We start from the raw sequence: 20024 nt of genomic DNA, 5'->3' as shown, positions 1-20024 counted from the left end.
TCTGGGACCTGGTGGTGTTTAGTGGTGTGAACTCAGGGGTGCTTGCCCTCTCACTTCTCTCTGGGCGACGGTCTATCCTCCCAGATGGGCGGTCGCCCTTCTCTTGTCGACTCTCTGTCCTTGACCTCTTGCCCTCTTTGCGGTCATCAGGTGCTGACCTCTTGTTGTCCTGCGGCTTAGCCCCGATTATTTTCGTTCTAGCTTGTAGTACCTCGGCCATATTTGCAAACTTGTTGCACCGCTCTAGGAGCTCTTTCATAGTCCTGGTTTCATGACGTGCCAGGTCCTTGATCAGGTCCAGATCCCTGATGCCTCCTGCTAGGGCTGAATGCTGTGCCTGGTCGTCCAAGTCTCGCACCTCCAGGGACTCTTTGGTGAACCTGCTAACGTACTCCCTGAGAGATTCCCCAGGGTTCTGTACCACATTCAGTAGATAGACGGTGGTCTTCTTCTGCTTGACACTGCTTTGGAAGCGGTTGACAAACTGTTCGCATAACTCTGCGAATGAGCATATAGATCTCGGTCGTAGCCTGGAGAACCATGATGTGGCTGCTCCCTTGAGGGATGCATGGAATACTCGACAGGAGACCACGTCCAACCCACCATACAACGTCATCATGCCATTAAAGTAGTTGATGTGGTCATTAGGGTCAGTGGTACCACTGTAAAGTTCAAAGGTGGGTAGTTGGAACCTGGAAGGTAGCGTGGCTGACATGACATCCGTCGAGAATGGGTATTGTCCAGGTATGGAATGTGTCTCGCCTTTGGTCTGCTTCTTTAGCCCTTCCAGCTTCTCATCCAGGTCGTGGAGTCTTCGATCGAGCTCCTCGTCCCGTGTCTGCCCTTCACGCTTGGCTGGACATTCGCTGCGACCCCGTTCACGCTCTCTCCTGGATGTCCCCTCCCGCCTTGAGTGTTGGCGGGATGGTGAATGGTCACATCGTGATGAACCCTGTCGTGAAGGTGAGAGGCTTTCCTCTCTGTAGGTCCGGCTTCGTCGTGGTATGTGACCTTCTTCAAGTCGTCCGTCGAACATAGACCTCCGGACCGATCTCTGCGGGCTAGACACCCTCGCCCTGGGTGTTGACATCCTCCCACGTTCTGACCGTGGCGAGAGGTCTCTTGTTCTCCTGGGATGTTGGGAAGGCTCCCCCCGCTGCGGAGTGGGGGTTGCCCATTGCGCAAGTCTCTCTGATCTCATGCCCCTAGGAGATGATCTCCTAGGGTTCGGCTCTTGTCGAGGTACGGACTCCACCCTTGCTGATGGCGAAGTCCTTCGACGGTGAGACGACGCTGTGTCAAGTATTCTCTAAAGAGTCGTTGTTCATCGAGGATCTGTCGTTGCAGGTCGTTGATCTGACCCACAGTGGCTGGAGCATTGGGGTCAGGTATCACCTCCACCACCACATCATCTGCCTCGTCATTGTTGGGCTCGTCAACCACAAACTGGTCATTAAGGGGGATCTCTTCCTCCAGAGGGACATGGTCTTGGTCATTGGCTCTGCGGCAAGAGCACTCTGGGGGTGGTGATCCATTCCTTGCTCCGTTGTTGGTGGTGGTAGTCTTCCTTCGTGCCATTGAATGAATATGGAAGCGAGCTAGTAGCTGTAATGGCTAGTGTCATTCCCATAGACGGCGCCAATCTGTTGCGTCAAGAAACCGTCCAGCGGTCCTGCGAGTGCCGTCACCTGCAAGTGGACCAAGGGGTCACCAGAGAGAACCGGTGTGGTTCCGGCCTAGGGCTCTCCGATGCCAAAGTTAGATCTCCTGAGCAAATAGATGAATAGTGATTATTCAATATGAGTTTAGATGTCCCCTGATGGGGTTGTGTACCTTGCCTTTTATAGTAGTGTATGGCGGTGTGGAGAGTCTCAGTTTGATGGTGAGTGTGCCGTTGAGTGGATAGAAGCCCTGGGTAACAGGGCTCTATCCGGATTGGCCATCTCCCCGCGGGAGGGAGTGTCCTGGTGGCATCAAGATCCTTGTTGGATAGATACCCGCGTGTGGTGATAACGTTATTGGTGCTTGAATCCATCTGGGTGACGTGACTTCTAAGCGGTGGCCTAGAGTCCTGGTGATGACATGAGTCTGCAGTGACACGATTGGGTCATAGACGAGTGGCCTTGGTATTCGTGTATGTCACGTCCGTGTCCACGATGCCGCGCCTGGGTGCATGCCCTCTTGGGTGAGGCCGCGCCGCGCCTGGGTCAGGTTGCGCCTGGGGCCGCTCCTGGGGGAGGCCGCGCCTGGGCTGTGCCTGGTGGCCGCGCCTGGGCCGCTCCTGGTGGCCGCGCCTGGGTGGGACCCCCGGTTCGTTCTCCTTGCTTCTGGGGCGGGTCGCCCTGTGACACGTGGTGGCCGCTGATGGGTCCGTGAATCTTGGATGTATCACAATCCATAAAAAAACGATTTTTGAATGTTTTTGACCGATCCGGAAAGGTATGGGCCATGACCAATACCAAGTCCGATTTGGATTTTGAACCTTGACGAGGAGCGCAGTTGGAAAACCATCCTCTGGACCTGTAATTACAGAATGCGAATTCTGGTAAAACACGTAAATTTAAATTAGTGGATACGACTCGGAAGAGATACAAGAGATACTTTTCAAGTGGGTCTGGAGTCTGGACTCTGGCCTTACCCTATTGATTGGATAATGTTTGCTTTCAAAAACCTTCAAACTCACTCATTCCCTTTTGAGTTTACTGGTTTTGGATGATATCCTGTAGTAAACCTGAGTGAGAAATATGGAGACGCTTTCCAGAACTGGTTTGTTAAGCAGCCTCAACTTTGCAGAGCTAACATGCCCTACTCCACTTCCTATCAGAAAATCTTCATTTCATCGTGTTTATGCCCTGTCGAGGAGAAATCTAAGAGTTTCTGTTTTCAGAAACGCTCTTCCTGGTATTTTGTGACCTTTTCTTATCTGCTCCTTTCCCGTTTCTATCTTCCTGACTAGTTATGGAAATTTTTGGATTTGGATACTTTTTTGTTCCTTTTTTCTGTGGTTAACTTCTGTACTGTGCTAGGATTATGATTTTGTATCATGCATTGGTTGGATGAAGAATCTGGATTATGAGAAAATTTGTCAATTATGTAACATGTAGTGCATTGTGACATGAAATCAACAGGCACTATTCATTCAGCACAAATAAACATCGACCCTGTTCTTCAGGAATGCAGAACTGTGATAGTCCATTAGCGGTGGGGGACACACCCAGCACTAGTAGACCCAAGAGGACTACTCGTAGACCAGCCCGTTACAACGGCATTGCCAATGTGGCCACTCTTTCGAAGATGCTCAACCTAGCTAGCTGTTAAGAGTAATATGTAAATAAGTTCAAATTGGGAATATCTGTAACGGAATAGGTTCTGATTGATTATATATAGCTAATGGGAAAGTAATGAAAGGCAGGAAAAATTAAGACAAAAATCTCTTCTCTCTCTATTTCTCCTTCTTCTTCTTCTCTTATCCTCTGTTCTCCCCTGTTCCTGAATTCTCTTATCATTTGGTGCTTTCGTTGCTTCCTTCCCTGCATTCGTGTGCTCTTTTCTCCATGGCTGACGGTATGATCACCCGCCCGCGAGCTCTCGATGACCTACTCACCCAGCTTCAGGGCACTGTCCAGCAGCACGCTATAGCTCTTGAGACGATCTCCGCCAGCAAGAGGAATTTCATGCCTCCCAGACCACACTGGTTCATGAAATCTTGGTTAAGCTTACGCGCTTGGAAAAAGCCTCTGAACGGTCTCCTCCTTTGTTACCGATGCCTGCTTTCACTCCAGCACCACTCGGGGAGGCTACGGTTGTAGATCCGGCTGTCGTGCGTCAAACTCTCCTTCTTCGGTGGTTCTAACCCCCTGGATTGGATCTTCCAGGCCAATCGCTATTTCGCCTTTTACCAGACACCGGTCGAGCACTGCGTCAACATAGCTTCTTTCTATATGTCTGGCCAAGCCCTAGGGTGGTTTCAATGGATGTTTCGGAACCATCAATTGCAGTCGTGGGAGGCGCTTAAAAAGGCCATCGAGCAGCGATTTGGCCCATCTTCTTTTGTCAACCACGAGGCTTCCCGGTTCAAACTCCACCAGAGCGGCACTGTCTCCGCTTATCAGTAGGAATTTGAGACCCTCTGCAACCGCATTCAAGGTCTCTCCCGACGCCAGAATCCTTAATTGCTTCATCTCCAGCCTCCAGTTAGACATTCAACGTGAGATCTCCATCCTTCAACCAACGACCATCTTTGATACTCTGGCCCTTGCTCGCCTAATTGAGGACAAACTGGGTTCGATTCCTGCCAGTGTCTCTCGCTCCTTTGTTCCCCGCCACACCAGCCCTTCCCCTCCACTGTCCTCCAGCTTACCACCAAAACCCCTACCTACATCGGCTTCAAAACCCCCCGCTCCCCTTCCCATTCGCCGATTGAATGCCGCTAAGATGCAGGCCCGTCGAAGAAATGGCTTTGTTTCAACTGCGATGACCAATTCGTGTTGGGTCACCGTTGCAAACGCAATCAGTTCTTTTTGCTCCTTACAGAGGTTGATGACCATTCCTCTTCTGATTCCAATAATAGGGATGACCCTCCATTGGACGAGCTCCCGGATTCCACAACCCCTGCCATTTCCCTTATGGCCTTCTCGGGCCATCCGACTCCACAGACACTTCGACTGAGCAGAACTATCCATGGTCAGCCACTTACAGTCTTTATAGATGGGGGAAGTACGCACAATTTCCTCCAAGCACTTCTCACCCATTTCTTATCTTTACCGGTGCAGCCTTCTCCTCATCTCAAAGTAATGATTGGCAATGGTAAGGAATTGCTCTGTTCGGGTCTCTGTTCTCAGGTACCTTTGGTTCTGAATCAACACAAAATTCCAGTGGATTTCACTTGTTACCGATTCATGGTGCAGATGTGGTCTTAGGGGTGCAATGGCTGGCTCAGTTAGGTCCTATCCTCTTTGATTATAAGCGCTTGTACATAGAATTCCGGCTTGATGGACATCCGATACGCCTCTATGGTGACTCCTCTCCCAAACCTGCCCAACTTTCCTACCACCAACTTCGGTGCTCCCTTCAAACCAAATCCATCGCCACCCTTTTCCATATCTCAGTCGCCACCGACCTTCCCCTACCCAACCTTACACCAGATTTGCAGGTTCTTCTTGATTTCCATGCCCCTGTTTTTGATACTCCCCACTCCTTACCACCTCATCGCCTCCATGATCATCATATTCATCTTGAACCATCTGCCAACCCTGTCAACCTCAAGCCCTACCGTTACTCCCATTTCCAAAAGGTTGAGATGGAAAACTTGATTGCTGAGATGCTTCGGGATGGAGTTATACAGCTCAGCCATAGTCCCTTATCCTCCCCAATATTATTAGTGAAGAAACGCGATGGGTCGTGGCGCTTTTGTGTCGACTATAGGGCACTCAACGCCATCCACATCAAGGATCGTTTTCTGATTCCCACTGTGGACGAGTTGCTTGATGAGCTCCACGGTGTCACTATTTTCTCCAAACTTGATCTTCGGGCAGGTTATCATCAGATCCGCCTTCACCCACCAGACATACCGAAGACGGCGTTCCGTACGCACGACGGCCACTTTGAATTCATGGTTATGCCATTTGGGCTGACGAATGCACCATCCACCTTTCAGGCTGCCATGAATGACCTTTTCCGGCCATTTCTCCGTCGCTTCATGCTCGTCTTCTTCGACGACATTCTAGTGTATAGCTTCTCTTGGCCGGATCATTTACACCACTTATCTCAGGTACTTTCCACACTCCTAAGTAATCATTTCTTTGCTAAACTTAGCAAGTGTTCCTTTGGACAAGCAACAATTGATTATTTAGGCCACATTATCTCGGCTTCTGGAGTAGCAGCCGACCCCTCCAAGGTTGAGGCCATGGTTTCTTGGTCGATACCCTCCACTGTGAAGCAGCTCCGTGGGTTCCTATGGCTGATGGGATTTTATCGACGCTTGATCCGTAATTATGCGTCAATTGCTGCCCCTCTTACGGACCTTCTCCGCAAGGAGGGTTTCACATGGTCTCCAAAGGCAGCCGAGGCTTTTAATGCCTTGAAGATTGCAATGACTACAGTTCCAGTGCTCTCTTTACCTAACTTCACTATACCATTTGTCATCACTACGGATGCTTCCTCTGTTGGCGTTGGTGCAGTACTCTCCCAAGAGCGTCATCCCATTGCCTTCTTTAGCAAACGGCTTTGCCCTAGAATGCAGCAGGCCTCAACTTATGCTAGGGAAATGCTTGCTATCACTGAGGCAATAAAAAATGGAGGCTGTATCTGTTAGGGCGTCGTTTCTCCATTTATACTGATCAACAAAGCCTCCGCTCACTCATTCAGCAGAACCTGCAAACCCCAGAGCAGCAGAAATGGTTGACAAAGCTTCTTGGTTTTGATTTTGAAATCTTTTATAAACCAGGCAGTACCAATGCTGCAGCTGATGCTTTATCTCGAAGGGAGACCGCCACTTGTCTTTCATTATTAGCTACTTCCTCCCCAATTTTTTCCATTCTGGATGAGCTTCAGTCTTGTTGGCAAGACCCTACCAATTCTTCCCTGCTCCATTCACACAAACATTCAAAAGATTATGTCCAGCGAGATGGCCTTTACTTTTTCCATGGCAAGGTAGTGGTACCTGACATCAACGGGTTTCAGAAGGCTCTGCTGCTTGAGTTTCGTGCCTCGCCACTTGGTGGCCATTCAGGGGTGCAACGTACCTTCTTCCGCCTATTGGCAGCCTTCTATTGGCCCCATATTCGCAAGCAAGTCCACGAGTATGTCATGTTTGCCAGCAAGTACGACACCGCCTTACCGCAGGAGTTGCTTCAGCCTTTTCCGATTCCTCAGCAGGTCTGGGATGACATTGCTATGGATTTCATCACTGGACTCCCACCAGCAATTGGAAAGTCAACAATATTGGTGGTGGTGGACCGCCTCACCAAGTACGGTCACTTTGTTGCCCTCCCAGCTGGCATCACAGCCTCAAAATTAGCAGCAGTTTTCGCCCAAGAAATTTGCCGTCTCCATGGGTTTCCTAAATCAATTGTCAGTGACCGAGATAGGTTAATTGTAAGTCACTTTTGGCAAGAACTCTTTCGATTTCAAGGCACTACACTTCGCATGAGCACCGCCTATCACCCTCAAACAGATGACCAATCGGAGGTCTTGAATCGCTGCCTTGAAATCTATCTTCGGAGCTTTGTGAGTGATGAACCCAAACAGTGGATTAACTTTCTGCACTTGGCTGAATGGTGGTATAACACAAATTGGCATGGCTCAATTCGCATGACTCCCTTTGAGGCTTTGTACGGGCGCCCTCTGCCTAGCATTACCTCTTATATGCAGGCTTCCACCTCGGTGGCATCGTTAGACGATGAGCTTTCCCGTCGGCAGGCTGTTCTCTCCACCTTGAAGGACCACTTGCTCAGGGCTCAGGTCCGAATGAAGAACCAGGCTGACAAACATCGCCGAGACAAGGAGTTTACTGTTGGAGATTGGGTGTTTGTGAAATTACAGCCTTACCGGCAGCTTACGGTGGCCAATCGTCACTCCCTCAAACTCTCCAAGCGTTATTATGGTGCCTTCCGTATCACCAAACGCATTGGCCCAGTTGCTTATCCGCTTGACCTTCCTGCTACTGCTAAGGTTCACCCGGTGTTCCATGTTTCTCTCATCAAACAGTGCCACGGAGACCCCAATAACCAGGCAGCACTTCTTCCCGGTCAGTTCTTGGATGACCACCCACTACTCCAACCGATTGCCATTCTGGGTCACAGAAAGCTAGTCCACCAAGGTCAGACAGTCACCTAGATTTTAGTCCAATGGACTGATCAGCCTCCTGAGGATGCCACTTGGGTCGATTTGCATCACTTCCAGCAAACATATCCAACTTTCAACCTTGAGAACAAGGTTATACTGGAAGGAATAGGGAAATGATAGTCCATTAGCAGTGGGGGACACACCCAGCACTAGTAGACCCAAGAGGACTACTCGTAGACCAGCCCGTTACAACGGCATTGCCTATGTGGCCACACTTTCGAAGATGCTCAACCCAGCTGTTAAGGGTAATATGTAAATAAGTTCGAATTGGGAAATATCTGTAATGGAATAGGTTCTGGTTGATTATATATAGCTAATGGGAAAGTAATGAAAGGCAGGAAAAATTAAGACAAAAATCTCTTCTCTCTCTATTTCTCCTTCTTCTTCTCTTATCCTCTGTTCTCCCCTGTTCCTGAATTCTCTTATCAAACTGTTGTTGTTCAGTTATAAGTTCAGTTTGCTTATTGCTAGAATAAGCAAACTGAACTTAGAACCATTAATCTTCATGCTTAAGTTGTTTGCTACTTCTGATTCTATCCTGCCCCATGGTCAATAATGTCTTGGAAATTGACTGGCCTGTATGCTTTGGATCCCTGAATGGGTCTCCCTCCCATTTCTATTCCCACATCTGGATTCGCTTTCGGTTAAAGTGGCAGGCTCTTTCACTTTCTTCTTTTCTTTTGAGGGAGGGGGGGGGGTCCTAAGTTTTAGGATCTTGAAGAACAACTATTTGCCATTAAATATCAACAAATGTAAATGCATGCTTACATATTGCAGCCAGCTCTCCACTTGACATTGAAAGAACATCTTCATGGAACATTTAGGTTAAAATAGAGGATTCAAAACTGTCAGTTTCGGAAAGTCCCAGAAAATATTGCAATATTGATAGACAATTCACAGTAGAATTCTGGAGTGGTCTTGCTCTCTGCCAATTAACTCAAATTACATGCACCAGTAATAATCTTAAGATTACTGGAAGTAGTCTTACAAACACTTGACCAATACACACGCACACACACAAAATACCCTTTGATTTGGCTAAATTCTGTCCTGTTGCCCATATGAATTATTCCCAAGAACCCAGATGCAACACTTATCTTCATAAGCAAATGGAACATCGTAGTTGAATTTTGTAATTTGTTGTTCTCTTGCTGTATGTTTTTCAATGGTTACAAGAAGAAATGCATTCAAGTCGGTGGTTATGTCACATACTTTACTCGTAAGAAACAGCATTTTTAATATTTCAGGTCAGTTTGTTCATTTACTTGTATACCCAACAAACAGATCCCCTGACCCAAGAGTTAGAAGCCAGAATGATACCAACTCATGCACATTTAGTGGCGTATAATGTCCGCACTGAAACACATTCAAGTTGTAGTACCAACAAAACGTATATTTAGCTTTTGAATCTGCCAATCTGCGTGAGAAAATTGGGTGATTAAAAATCCTTAAGTCATCAATTTCTCCCCGAGAATCTATTGTGGCTATTGGGAGGTCAGGTGTGGAACCATACATCTTTTACTTAGTCTTTGATCCAGCAAGATACAAACCTGTCACATGTAAAAGGTGCCTCTTCGGGTCTGGTTATGCTTGTATCCGATCCGTTGACCCCCAAAGTCAGCCCTAAATCCAAGATTATGATTTTTTTGTTCCTCTTAAGGTCTTCACCACGATTGCATGTCTAGAAATAGTATCATCGTCATATTCCCTTTTTTTTTCTTCCTGTTCTTCTAGGGAATGAACTTGCAACAGAAGATGCTTTACAAATGTTTCTGAGAGAGAGACAGTTGAATGGAGATTTTATATCGAAAGCTACAGACTTTTTCTGGATGAGGGGTAATTTGGAATCTGTCAATTTGGAGGTCAGCATATATGACGAGATTCCCCAACTGGAGGAGGTATGATCTGCATGAATACTTTTTGGTAAATTCTTTCTAAGGTTTTGTTTCTGTAAGAGATTGACTATATTTTGTTCTAGTCGATGAAATGGCCACTCACCAATGTCACCTTATTTGTTCACTTACAAAATGATTGAAACCCTTGTCGAACTGTAGGCAGTCCAAGCCCTTGGGCTAGTGGTCCCACACATAGGCTGTTCATTATTGTATATATATTTTTTATTATTTCTAGTTTGGGTCAGTCTATTTCACTTGGAACTTAGATTTTCTAGGTTCAGGAGTCTTAATGTTAGGTAAAAGACCTGGTTAAAGGGCTTCATTTAGAGTGAATACGATTTAGTGTTTGATTTTCCTCTTTTATTTTTAGTTTAATTAATAAAGGTTAATGATTAGGAATGATAGTTTTGAGTCTGATTTATTTTAAACATCTTCATTTACCCTTATTTGTAAATGGTTGATTGAGAAAATAATCCGACATTTGATGGGGATTGTCTCCTTAATGGGTGGCAATTGTGTGATTGAACAAGATACCATCCCTTTCTTTTGTTTTTTTGGGGTGGGGGGGATGTGCAAAATTGATTTTTTTATGGGCAATTTCCACCTCACACTTCCATGTGGCAGAATTAAGTGAGCCACCCAGCCAAGCTTAGGTGGGCACGCCATGCAGTCACCTAGTCAAGCTTAGGTGGGATGGCTTTTGATAAATAATGATTTTATTACAGATAATGAAGGCTACATCAATATACTGTAGTACAACAACCATAAACAGAGAGACTGCCCATATTTGGAAATGTCCCAAATATAAAAACCATCTGTCTACCCCCACCCTAGCTAATCATCAGCCTCACTGTTGCTGATCTTAGCCTCCAAGGAAAATTCCAACTCAAGGAAAGAGTTCTGTCTTTCCCTATGACATACACATATTTCCAGGCGCCTCACATGTTCAAGCTCAACTGCTTGATGACCAAAGCTGCATCACCCTCTGGCATCAAATCCAACTGCCTGTTAGAGGAGCATATTTCGAATCCTTTGATGGCCACCTTTAATCAAGAAAATCAACTTCGAGGTGTTTTCCAAATTTTTATAGTGCTTTTCAACGATATAGTTTCTCTGTTTTCGTTCCTGTACAATTTTCTTTGCTATTAAGAATTTTTCATATAAATGTTTTCTGTTGGAACATACTAATCCAAAAGTTTCCATCTGTGACTAGTGAATATAGGTCCAAGCAAACTTTTTTGTTTTTTTGGGTGGTGGAGCAGTGCTCTATGATGTGAGGTCTAGTTTGTGTTTGTGAGTCTGTTCTGCTGGATTGTAGATTCTTGTATCGTGATGTACTGATACTCGAACAGTATTCCTGATCCTGGCTATGTGCCCAATAAAGCTCTTATTGATAAAAAAGACCAAAAAAAAAAAAAAGAAAAAAAAAGAAAAGAAAAATCAATGATGAAAAATTGTAAATGTAGAAGTAAATATAATCCCTAGATCCTATAATGTAAACCAAGGTTTAAAGTATCGGTATCAGGTATTGTATCGGTCGGGTGATTTTAAGAGACGTAGCGTATTGTATCAGAGATACGTATCGAACAATACAAATATGCAAAGAAATGGTCAAGATACACATGGAAATACACTTTTAGAATAAAAAAATAATATAAATATGCAATATATAACAATTGTTATGCATAAACACTAAAATGGAGAATAATGTATAACCAAACAAGTGCAATAAATTGAAATTGTTATAAAAGATGAGGTTTCTTACATGTTGTAATCGTCTATAGCCATGAAGAGTATTGGATGATGCAAAAGATGATATTGTAGCACTCCTTGATTCGTTTTTGAGTCTAAAAGTGTGAAAAACCAAGATTAAATGCAAGATTTTAGACTCTTGGTTGAGAGTTTTCCTTCATTTTTTTCATTGTATTAGGAGTTGTATCGAGTCTGTGAGTGAAAATGACTTTTTTATGGAATGTATTGATGGTATCAGTACATATTGGTATGTATCGAGCCGTATTGGCCGATACGTATTAAACCACACACAGAACCTTTACTGGACGTATCAATGGTATCGATACCATCGATATCGATACGTATCTGTTGTTTCGTATCGTATCGGCCCGTATCGACCGATACATTTCGATACAATTTGAGACAGTCCATTTAAAAAAAAAAAAAAAGAGACGTACCGGTATGTATCGTATCGGTCGATACTTTAAACCATGATCTAAACTATTTTTTATTACTATGGGAATTGAAACAACTATATATGACAGCTAGCTGCAAGATTTAGGGGCTGTCCAGCAAGGGGCGAAAAGAAACTGAATGGTTGGAGGCCAAGTGTGGTTCCCACTTGAGGCCCAACATAGGTCCACTTAGAAGCTGAAGAGAAGTCCATGTCTAGACTATTCCTTAGGGCAGCCATGACGAGCCCTGAAAGAAGCCCCAAAGTATAACCTTGAATACTGATTCAGCACTTCTTTGCAATAAGTTTGACTGGGATAATCAGTTGATGGTGCTCCCGCATTAGGAACAGTCTTCTTCCGCAGTAGTTTGTATGGAAAGTTAATAATAGCTAAAAAATCATATGGAAGCTCTTTAATGGAGAAGCTTTGTGATCAAACCATGAAATCTGTTTGCTTATAGTATTCTCTATTACTTTTCCCCATGAAGTAAAAGGGAAAGGAAATAAGCATCGTGACATTTATAATGAGACTTTGAACAGCTTGGAGTATAAACCTCTATTTTCACAGAAGGCTCTTTATGGATTTTTGGAAGTATTCCCTGATTTAGTATGATGAGAAACTCTTTTTCATAATGGAAATTTCATTAGTTGCAAAAGTCTATTTATAAACTATTTTTGATACTTCCTTTTTATCTTTATATGTTAAGTATTTATGAAACAAAAGCTACTGATTTTCTGATACAATATTCAACTCTCCAAATCTTTCTAGGTCATTGAAAGGGAAAATGATGGTGGATTTTTGAAGCTGAAAAAAACACAAGAGTGGGTCTTGGGTGACAATATTGCACCAATCAATAAGAAAGCCATTACAAAGGTATCCCTTTGGATGGTTATCTTTAAATTATCAGTATTACGTTATGGTGTTCGATGTGGTTCCCCCTTTTATATAGGTATCCATGGAAATTAAAGATAGCTTTTCCTTTTCAGGAAGAAACTTCAGATATGGTTGTAACTTCTTGATATGCATAATGACAGGAGTTGCAGAATAATAGCGAAAGAAGGAAGAGATTAAATTTTCTCAAGTATGAAGCTGTATGATACTTCCTCTGAAATCAGAATTTTTTCTTGTTAAACTCCTGTTGATCTATATAAGACATTAGCTTCACTTTAAGACACAACAAGTCAGCACATGCAGGCAGTGGAAGCGTTCTTGTGCATGATGGTTTGCTAGCACTGGTTCATTGATGATTGACCACATGCCCATTTCCTGGTAACCCCTATTGATATGAGTTTTTCCATCATGGGCATCATGACCATGGACCACAATAACAAAGCTCACGGGATGATTCATTGGACCTAAGCTGAGAAAAAGACAACTCAAATCTAGGAATCCATGATGACGATGATTATTGGGTTACAACTTACAATTTCAACAATGGTTGGTAAATTATGCATGGTACCACCCAGCCCAAATGTGTGGCCTATAGCAGCAAATTGCATTATGCATCAGGAAGTTCACTTAAGAGTCATGGAAAGATTACTTCTCCTATCATTATATTTCTCTGTTTGTGCATATATGTTTCTAACATACTGAAAAGTTGGCTGAGCTAATATCTTGTACAGCATCTTTTGATTGTGATGAGAAAGCATGCTTCAAGCACTTGGGAAATGATATAGCAATTTAGCCATGGTTGGAGTCATAGGTTTAAAAACCTGACCAGGGATCAAACCGAATAGGAGTCCTGTTCCCCTTTTATTATTATTATTATTTTCCAGTTTTGAGTTGTTAGATTTCTTTTGGCATTCCGAACTGAAAGAGGTCACCTCTTCTCGAAACAGTCTGTTCCAGATTTCAAAAGTATGGTTGAAATATGTATATAATTTTAACTGCACTGAACCAAGAACTATAATACCAAGATGCCTTGGAAGCTGCATAGAACATTAATTTTTGAAGGATGACCAGAATTTAATTTGTTTAAGATTCAAGGGTATGCATCTATGAATGTTCTTAATCTTCTCTTCTTGAAACCTCTTTTACAGTGTCTGATCCGGTAATGAAACTTAAGAACTACAAATAGGAACTGTTTTTGTGTTGAGGGGGACTGACTTTTGTCTCTTCTTCAGCTTAAGAAGGAGTTGATGCTTCTAAATACTGCTATTGGAGCTGCATGCAGCGGATATTGTTTGGTAGCCTTTTCAGTTCAGGTAAAGTTTCACAAATAAAGCAAAATCTATTTAGTACTTAAGGCATTTAATTACTGAGATATTTTTCTTCCTTCTCTCTTTTAAGATTTAATTTCCATAGGACATTTACTGAGATTCATGAATAACAGCTTTAATACATTTCTCTCTCTCTCTCTCCCATCTCTTCTCAAAATAATTATAACTCCATGAACTACAACTATTGACAGATACAAATGGTTGCTGGAATAAAAGGGACCGCCGGGGTGGGGGAGTAAACAGAATTTTGGAAAAGCAGCTATAGATGCGTAATAAAATTCTTGGAGCACTCTTTCTATCCAAGAAGTTTAAAGATGCCTCCCTACTAACACGCCTTACCAAAATATCTCATAATCCAATTTGATAGATAATTAGAAGGAAAGGATAGACCAAATTTTACGAACCAACTTGTAACTGGAGAAGGGATTGAAGGGACTGATGAAACTTATATTATCGATTCAATGATTGATAACTTATTTTGTTTCTAATTACAAAAATTACAAGGCACATTGAGGCTGGAAAAATAAACAAATCATTTTTCGGATAGTTGTAGGTTAAGCTCTGGTGGCGCAGGTTACGTTTTGGATTTTTCCTCATGGCTTGGCTGCTAGGGTATGGCAGCTCCTCCTTTTTGGGAGGATCGCCCCCCTGATCCTGGCCTTGGGGGGGTCCCAGTGTTGTTGCAGCCTGCCACTTTCGCCACGGCAGTCTCTCGCTCGTTGGCTCCGGCGCCGGTGCCTGTGGAGATCAAAAAACCTTCGACCTACTTTGGTGTTCCGGCAGTCTTCTTCTCCACGGAAGAGGTGGCTCGTTCTGAGCAGGTTTTCTCTTCCTTTCTGATTGCCAAATGTAGCTACGGTTGTCCCTCTCTCTTCTCGATCAAGGATTCTCTTCAAAAGCTGTTTTACCTGCAAGGAGAGGTGGTGGTGTCCTTGTTGGACCAAAGGCATGTCCTACTGAGGTTCTCGAGTCAGGCTGATTTTGCGAAAACCTGGATGAAAGAACAGGTCCACATCCAGGGCCACCTTCTAGGCTTCATGAAATGGACGTCGGATTTTGTCCCGGGGTGGGAGTCACCCTTTACTTTGGTATGGGTTTCTCTGCCAGGCTTACCAGTCATCTTCCAGGGAAACTTCTTGGTCTCCATTGCCGGCTCCATTGGGAAGATTTTGAAAGTGGATAGCGCGACTGCGAACTGCACTCGTACAGTAGCAGCTAGATTTTGTGTAGAAATTGATTTGCGAGACTCTCTCCCTTTGCAAATTTGGATTGGGTGTGGCTCTGATAGCTTCCATCAAAAAGTGGTCTATGAGCGAGTTCCGTCGTACTGTGCATTCTGCTCGAAGATTGGCCACGCCAAGGAGGCTTGCAGGAAGGCTTTGAAGGTGCCCTCTAAGGGTGTGGGTCTTTCCCAATAGGGTCCAGCCGAGGGGTTGCAAGGTGCTGCTGCCAGGGGGAAGGATGCGAACCGCTCTGAGCTGGGGGTGTTTATTCTGTCGGACGAGGGCCCCTCGAGGCCTGCCGCTACTCCGATGGGGGGTGCCTTGCACCACAGGGATCCCGCGACTGACAACAAGAGAGGAGGGCGCTGGAGAATTGCAAACCGGGGGGTGGTGGCTACTCGAACCAGGCCGTCGGGGGTCACCATTTCAGGTGTGGATGCCTCGTTGGCTGGGCTTGCAGATTTTCGTGAGCAGGAACTTGACGCAGGTCCAGCGATAGAGGAGGGGGAGATTCTAGAATTGATAGACGCCGTAGAGGTGTCAGTGCTGGTCGTCTCTCAAGTCGAGAAGCCTGCGGAGCTTAGTTGGGAAGAACAGTCAAGAGCCGTGCCGTCTCAGATGGGTTTGGCTACTAGCAGGGCGCATGACGGGGTTGAGGGAAGAGGGGGTGCTCGTGGGGATATCCGTGCTAGGTCTGTGGAGGCTTGTTCAGCGCCTTATTTTGAGAACAGCTCTTGCCGGCCTAGTTGCAGGGATGTCTCCCAGGTAGATAAAGTCCAGCTTGTACAGGTGGATCGTGCAGCCTTCTTGGAGGATCTTCAAGCCTTCCAGGCTTCACTTGGGGGAAGAGTTAGCAGTACTCTTGGGAGGTTGGTTGAGGGGACCACGATGACGCCCTTAGACCCCCCCCTTCTAGGGTGGATGTTTCTAGGTCTGCCACTGTCAGAAACTCTTTGGTTTACAAAAGAAAATGGCCTAAAAGTGCTCGGTTTTCTAAGAGTGCTCGGGGGGACTTCATGGGGCACAAAAAAATAAAAATGAAGAAGGGCACTCATTCGGTGTAGGGTGGAAATCAAAGGCCTATGGGACCGATTGGCTCGCCTTCTGCAGCCTCCTCATGAATTGCATTTTTGGAATGCCAGAGGGGTTGGGAACAAGCCTACGTCTAGGCGCTTGAAGACACTTATTCATCAGCATAAAGCCGACATTGTCGCTATGGCGGAACCTAAGGCGCGACTGATTTTGAGGAGGGTGGGTTTGGACTTGCTGTGGACTTTAGAGCGGATATGGATTTTTTGGAGGGTAGGGACGCAAGTGCAGGTGGTGGCAGAGAACAACCAGTTTGTTACTCTGGAGTGTCTGGTGGCTGGCTCCGCAGATGGGGGAAAGGAGGGATATGTGGGAGGCTCTTTCTCAGTTTGTTGCCACTTCTAGCCTTCCCTGGGCAGTGGGTGGTGATTTTAATGCCGTTCTGTTGCCACGGGACATGATCGGCGTGAGGCCTGCGTGCTCGATGTAGATGGATGAGTTTGGTGACTTTGTCAGTAGTACTGGGCTCATAGATGCGGGTTATGTGGACAATGGCTTCACATGGTCCAACAACCAGAGTGGTTCCGAGAGGGTCCTGCCTAGGCTGGATCGGTTTTTGGTCTCGACGGAGTGGCGGGCGGCTTTTACAAGGTGCGAGGTGACCTACCTAGGCCGTGTTTGTTCTGATCATGCACCCTTGTGGCTCTCTTGCTCTGACACTCGGAGCCACCCCCGCTCTAGTTTCAAGTTTCAACAAATGTGGTTGTACCATCCTAACTTTCAGGAGTTTGTGAAGAGTCAATGGGAAGCACCTACTATGGGCTCTCCCCTTGTGACTATGTTCTTAAAGCTGAAACGCCTTCGTGTATCCCTTCGTGCATGGAATAGGGAGATCTTTGGCAATATCCACCAGAAGGTCAGAGATGCAAAGGATGCGGTAAGTAGAGCGGAAGTGGTTGCGGACCAGACCGCAAACACTCAGGCTGTGGAGACTCTGGAGGAGACCAAAAAAGTATTGGAGGGGGTGTTATTGCAGGAGGAGATCTTCTGGAAATAAAAATCCAGAATCTCTTGGTTGAAGGGAGGGGATAGGAACACCAAGTTTTTCCACTCTACGGCTAATGCCCGAAGGCGGCGGGGGGAGATCCTCAAGATTCGTTCTAGTGGTGGCAGTTGGGTCTCAGGTCAAGAGGGGGTGCAGGCGGTAGCGGTGGACCACTTTTCAAGTGTTTTCACTTCTCAGGGCTGTGTGATGGATGAGGGGATACTTGCTGTTATCCCCCAGGTGGTGACGGAAGGGGATAACATGGTCTTGCTAGCTTCGCCCTCCTTGGAGGAGGTGAAGATGACTGTGTTTTCGCTCTCCTGCGATAGTGCCCCAGGCCCCGATGGATTCTCTGGATATTTTTTCACGGCCTACTGGGATGTGGTCTGTCATGATGTTTGGGCTGCAGTTCGGGACTTCTTTGAAGGGGGGACGCTGCCAAGGAGCTATACTTCCGCAAACCTGGTACTCATCCTAAGAAGGACAATCTGAAGGTAATGTCTGATCTTCGTCCGATTAGTCTTTGTAATTTCTCTTACTAGATTATTGCTAAGATCATTGTGTCCAGGCTGGCTGGCTTGCTCCCTTTCTTGGTAGCGGAAGAGCAAGGAGCTTTTGTGCAGGGCAGGTGCATCCAGGACAATATCTCCATCGCCCAAGAGGTCATGCAGGAACTGAATAGAAAGGCTCGGGGTGGCAACGTCGTCCTCAAACTGGACATGGCTAAGGCATATGACCGTCTGGAGTGGAATTTCCTTTATATGGTGCATTCCCGCTTTGGCTTTGGTGACGCATGGATAAGCCTAATCAGGAAAACCGTGGAGAATTGCTGGTTCTCTATTGTGATGGGGGGTGCTGCGTCTGGTTATTTTAAGTTGACTAGGGGTATGCGCCAAGGGGACCCCTTGTCTCCAACTCTTTTTATTTTGGCTGAAGAGGTCCTTAGCAGAGGCATCAAGAACCTTTTCCTAGAAGGGCGGGCAGCCTACTTTAGTCTCCCTCGGGGTGTCCTGGCATTTCTCATTGTTTGTTCACGGATGACACCATCATCTTTACCAGGGGGTTGAAACAGTCTTTAAAACAGATTCTGGGTTTCATTGGCAGATATGAAGGCTTCTCAAGGCAACTGGTTAACAAGTAGAAGAGCTGTTTTGTGTTGGGTGACAAAACCTTAGGGGCTAGGGCTTGTATGGTGGGAGCGGTTACTGGCTTCACGAGGAGGTACCTTCCTCTTACCTACTTGGGGGCACCTCTCCACATGGGGCGGCTGAAAATCTATTTCTTTGATGACCTAGTTGGCAAGTTGAGGAATAGGGTGGCGGGGTGGCAGGCTAAGTTGTTGTCATCAAGGGGTTGCGTTATCCTGTTGAGGCACGTTTTGGCTTCAATCCCTATACATGTGCTTGCCACTCTAGAGCCTCCCAAGGCTGTCTTACGTCGGGTCTATGGAATTTTGGTGGACTTCCTCTGGGGTAGATCGGGGTGAGGCAAGCGAAGGCATTGGGTGAGCTAGCGTAAGGTTTGTAGGCCGCTGGAAGAGGGTGGCTTGGGGGTCAGGCTGTTGAAGGAGGTGGGACTTTCTCCAAGGATAAAAGGCCTTTGGAGGGTTATGTCTGATCACTCCGTTTGGAGTGACTTTTTCAAGGCGAAGTTGTTGAAGAACTGCCATCTAGCTTTGGTGTTGCCTAATGGTGTGGATTCTAAATCTTGGCGCAATGACAGTTAAGTTTTATGAATAGGTAAATACAAGAAGTAGGGTAAGAGAAAGGTGAAGAAGAAGAAGAGAGAATAAGAGAAGAAAGTTGGAGAGAATACGATTGTGTGTTGAGCGATATCTCAACACACATATTAACTTCATTAGTAACTTCTGGAATTACACTGACTTCCCTAGGGTGGTAAATGGAAATAAGGAAAGAAAAAGGAAAAATACAACTTCAGTCATGTCTTATAATAAGACAGTGACAGAACTACCCTTATACAAAATACTAAAAACTCTGACACTCCCCCTCAAGCTGGAGAATAAATGTCATACATTCCCAACTTGCTCAATAAGCTACTGAATAGACTAGCAACAAGACCATTAGTGAAAACATCTGCTATTTGATCATCTGTCTTCACAAAAGGAGTACAAATGCAACCAGAATCCAGCTTCTCTTTGATGAAGTGTCGATCAACCTCAATATGTTTGGTTCGATCATGTTGAACAGGATTATGGGCAATACTTATAGCAGCCTTGTTGTCACAATAAAGTCTCATTGGGCCTTTAGTGTCAAAGCCCAAGTCTTGAAGTAGTCTCTTCAGCCATATAAGTTCACATACTCCATGAGCCATGACTCTAAACTCTGCCTCCGCACTAGATCTAGCTACAACTGGTTGCTTCTTACTCCTCCAGGTAACAAGGTTACCACCCACAAAAGTGCAGTACCCAGAAGTAGATCTCCTATCAGAGGCTGAACCAGCCCAATCAGCATCTGTGTAACCCTCAATCTGCAAATGGTGATGCTTGGCAAATAGGAGACCCTTTCCTGGACAGGATTTCAAGTACCTAATGATACGATACACTGCATCCAGATGTCCGCTTC

The 20024-nt window shown here is 45.4% G+C and overlaps 1 protein-coding gene across 2 annotated transcripts in view; it reads left to right on the top strand.

Annotated features, from left to right (window-relative positions):
- The first annotated feature begins 2689 nt into the window (after positions 1-2689).
- Positions 2690-20024, top strand: part of LOC122642895 — an 83743-nt gene continuing 66408 nt past the window's right edge. Inside the window, exons 1-5 of one of the 2 annotated variants that reach the window (XM_043836513.1) lie at positions 2690-2901; positions 9580-9743; positions 12695-12799; positions 12961-13017; positions 14050-14130. In XM_043836513.1, the coding sequence (XP_043692448.1) occupies positions 2745-2901; positions 9580-9743; positions 12695-12799; positions 12961-13017; positions 14050-14130 (564 nt within the window). In that variant the 5' untranslated portion in view covers positions 2690-2744. The remainder of the gene's footprint in view (positions 2902-9579; positions 9744-12694; positions 12800-12960; positions 13018-14049; positions 14131-20024) is intronic. The other variant, XM_043836512.1, reaches the window with a different exon arrangement.

Source organism: Telopea speciosissima, chromosome 10, assembly GCF_018873765.1.
Source record: "Telopea speciosissima isolate NSW1024214 ecotype Mountain lineage chromosome 10, Tspe_v1, whole genome shotgun sequence".
In the NCBI taxonomy this organism is placed as follows: Eukaryota; Viridiplantae; Streptophyta; class Magnoliopsida; order Proteales; family Proteaceae; genus Telopea; species Telopea speciosissima.
Note: the sequence above shows the minus strand (reverse complement) of the source record. Positions and strands in the feature narration are given on the sequence as shown.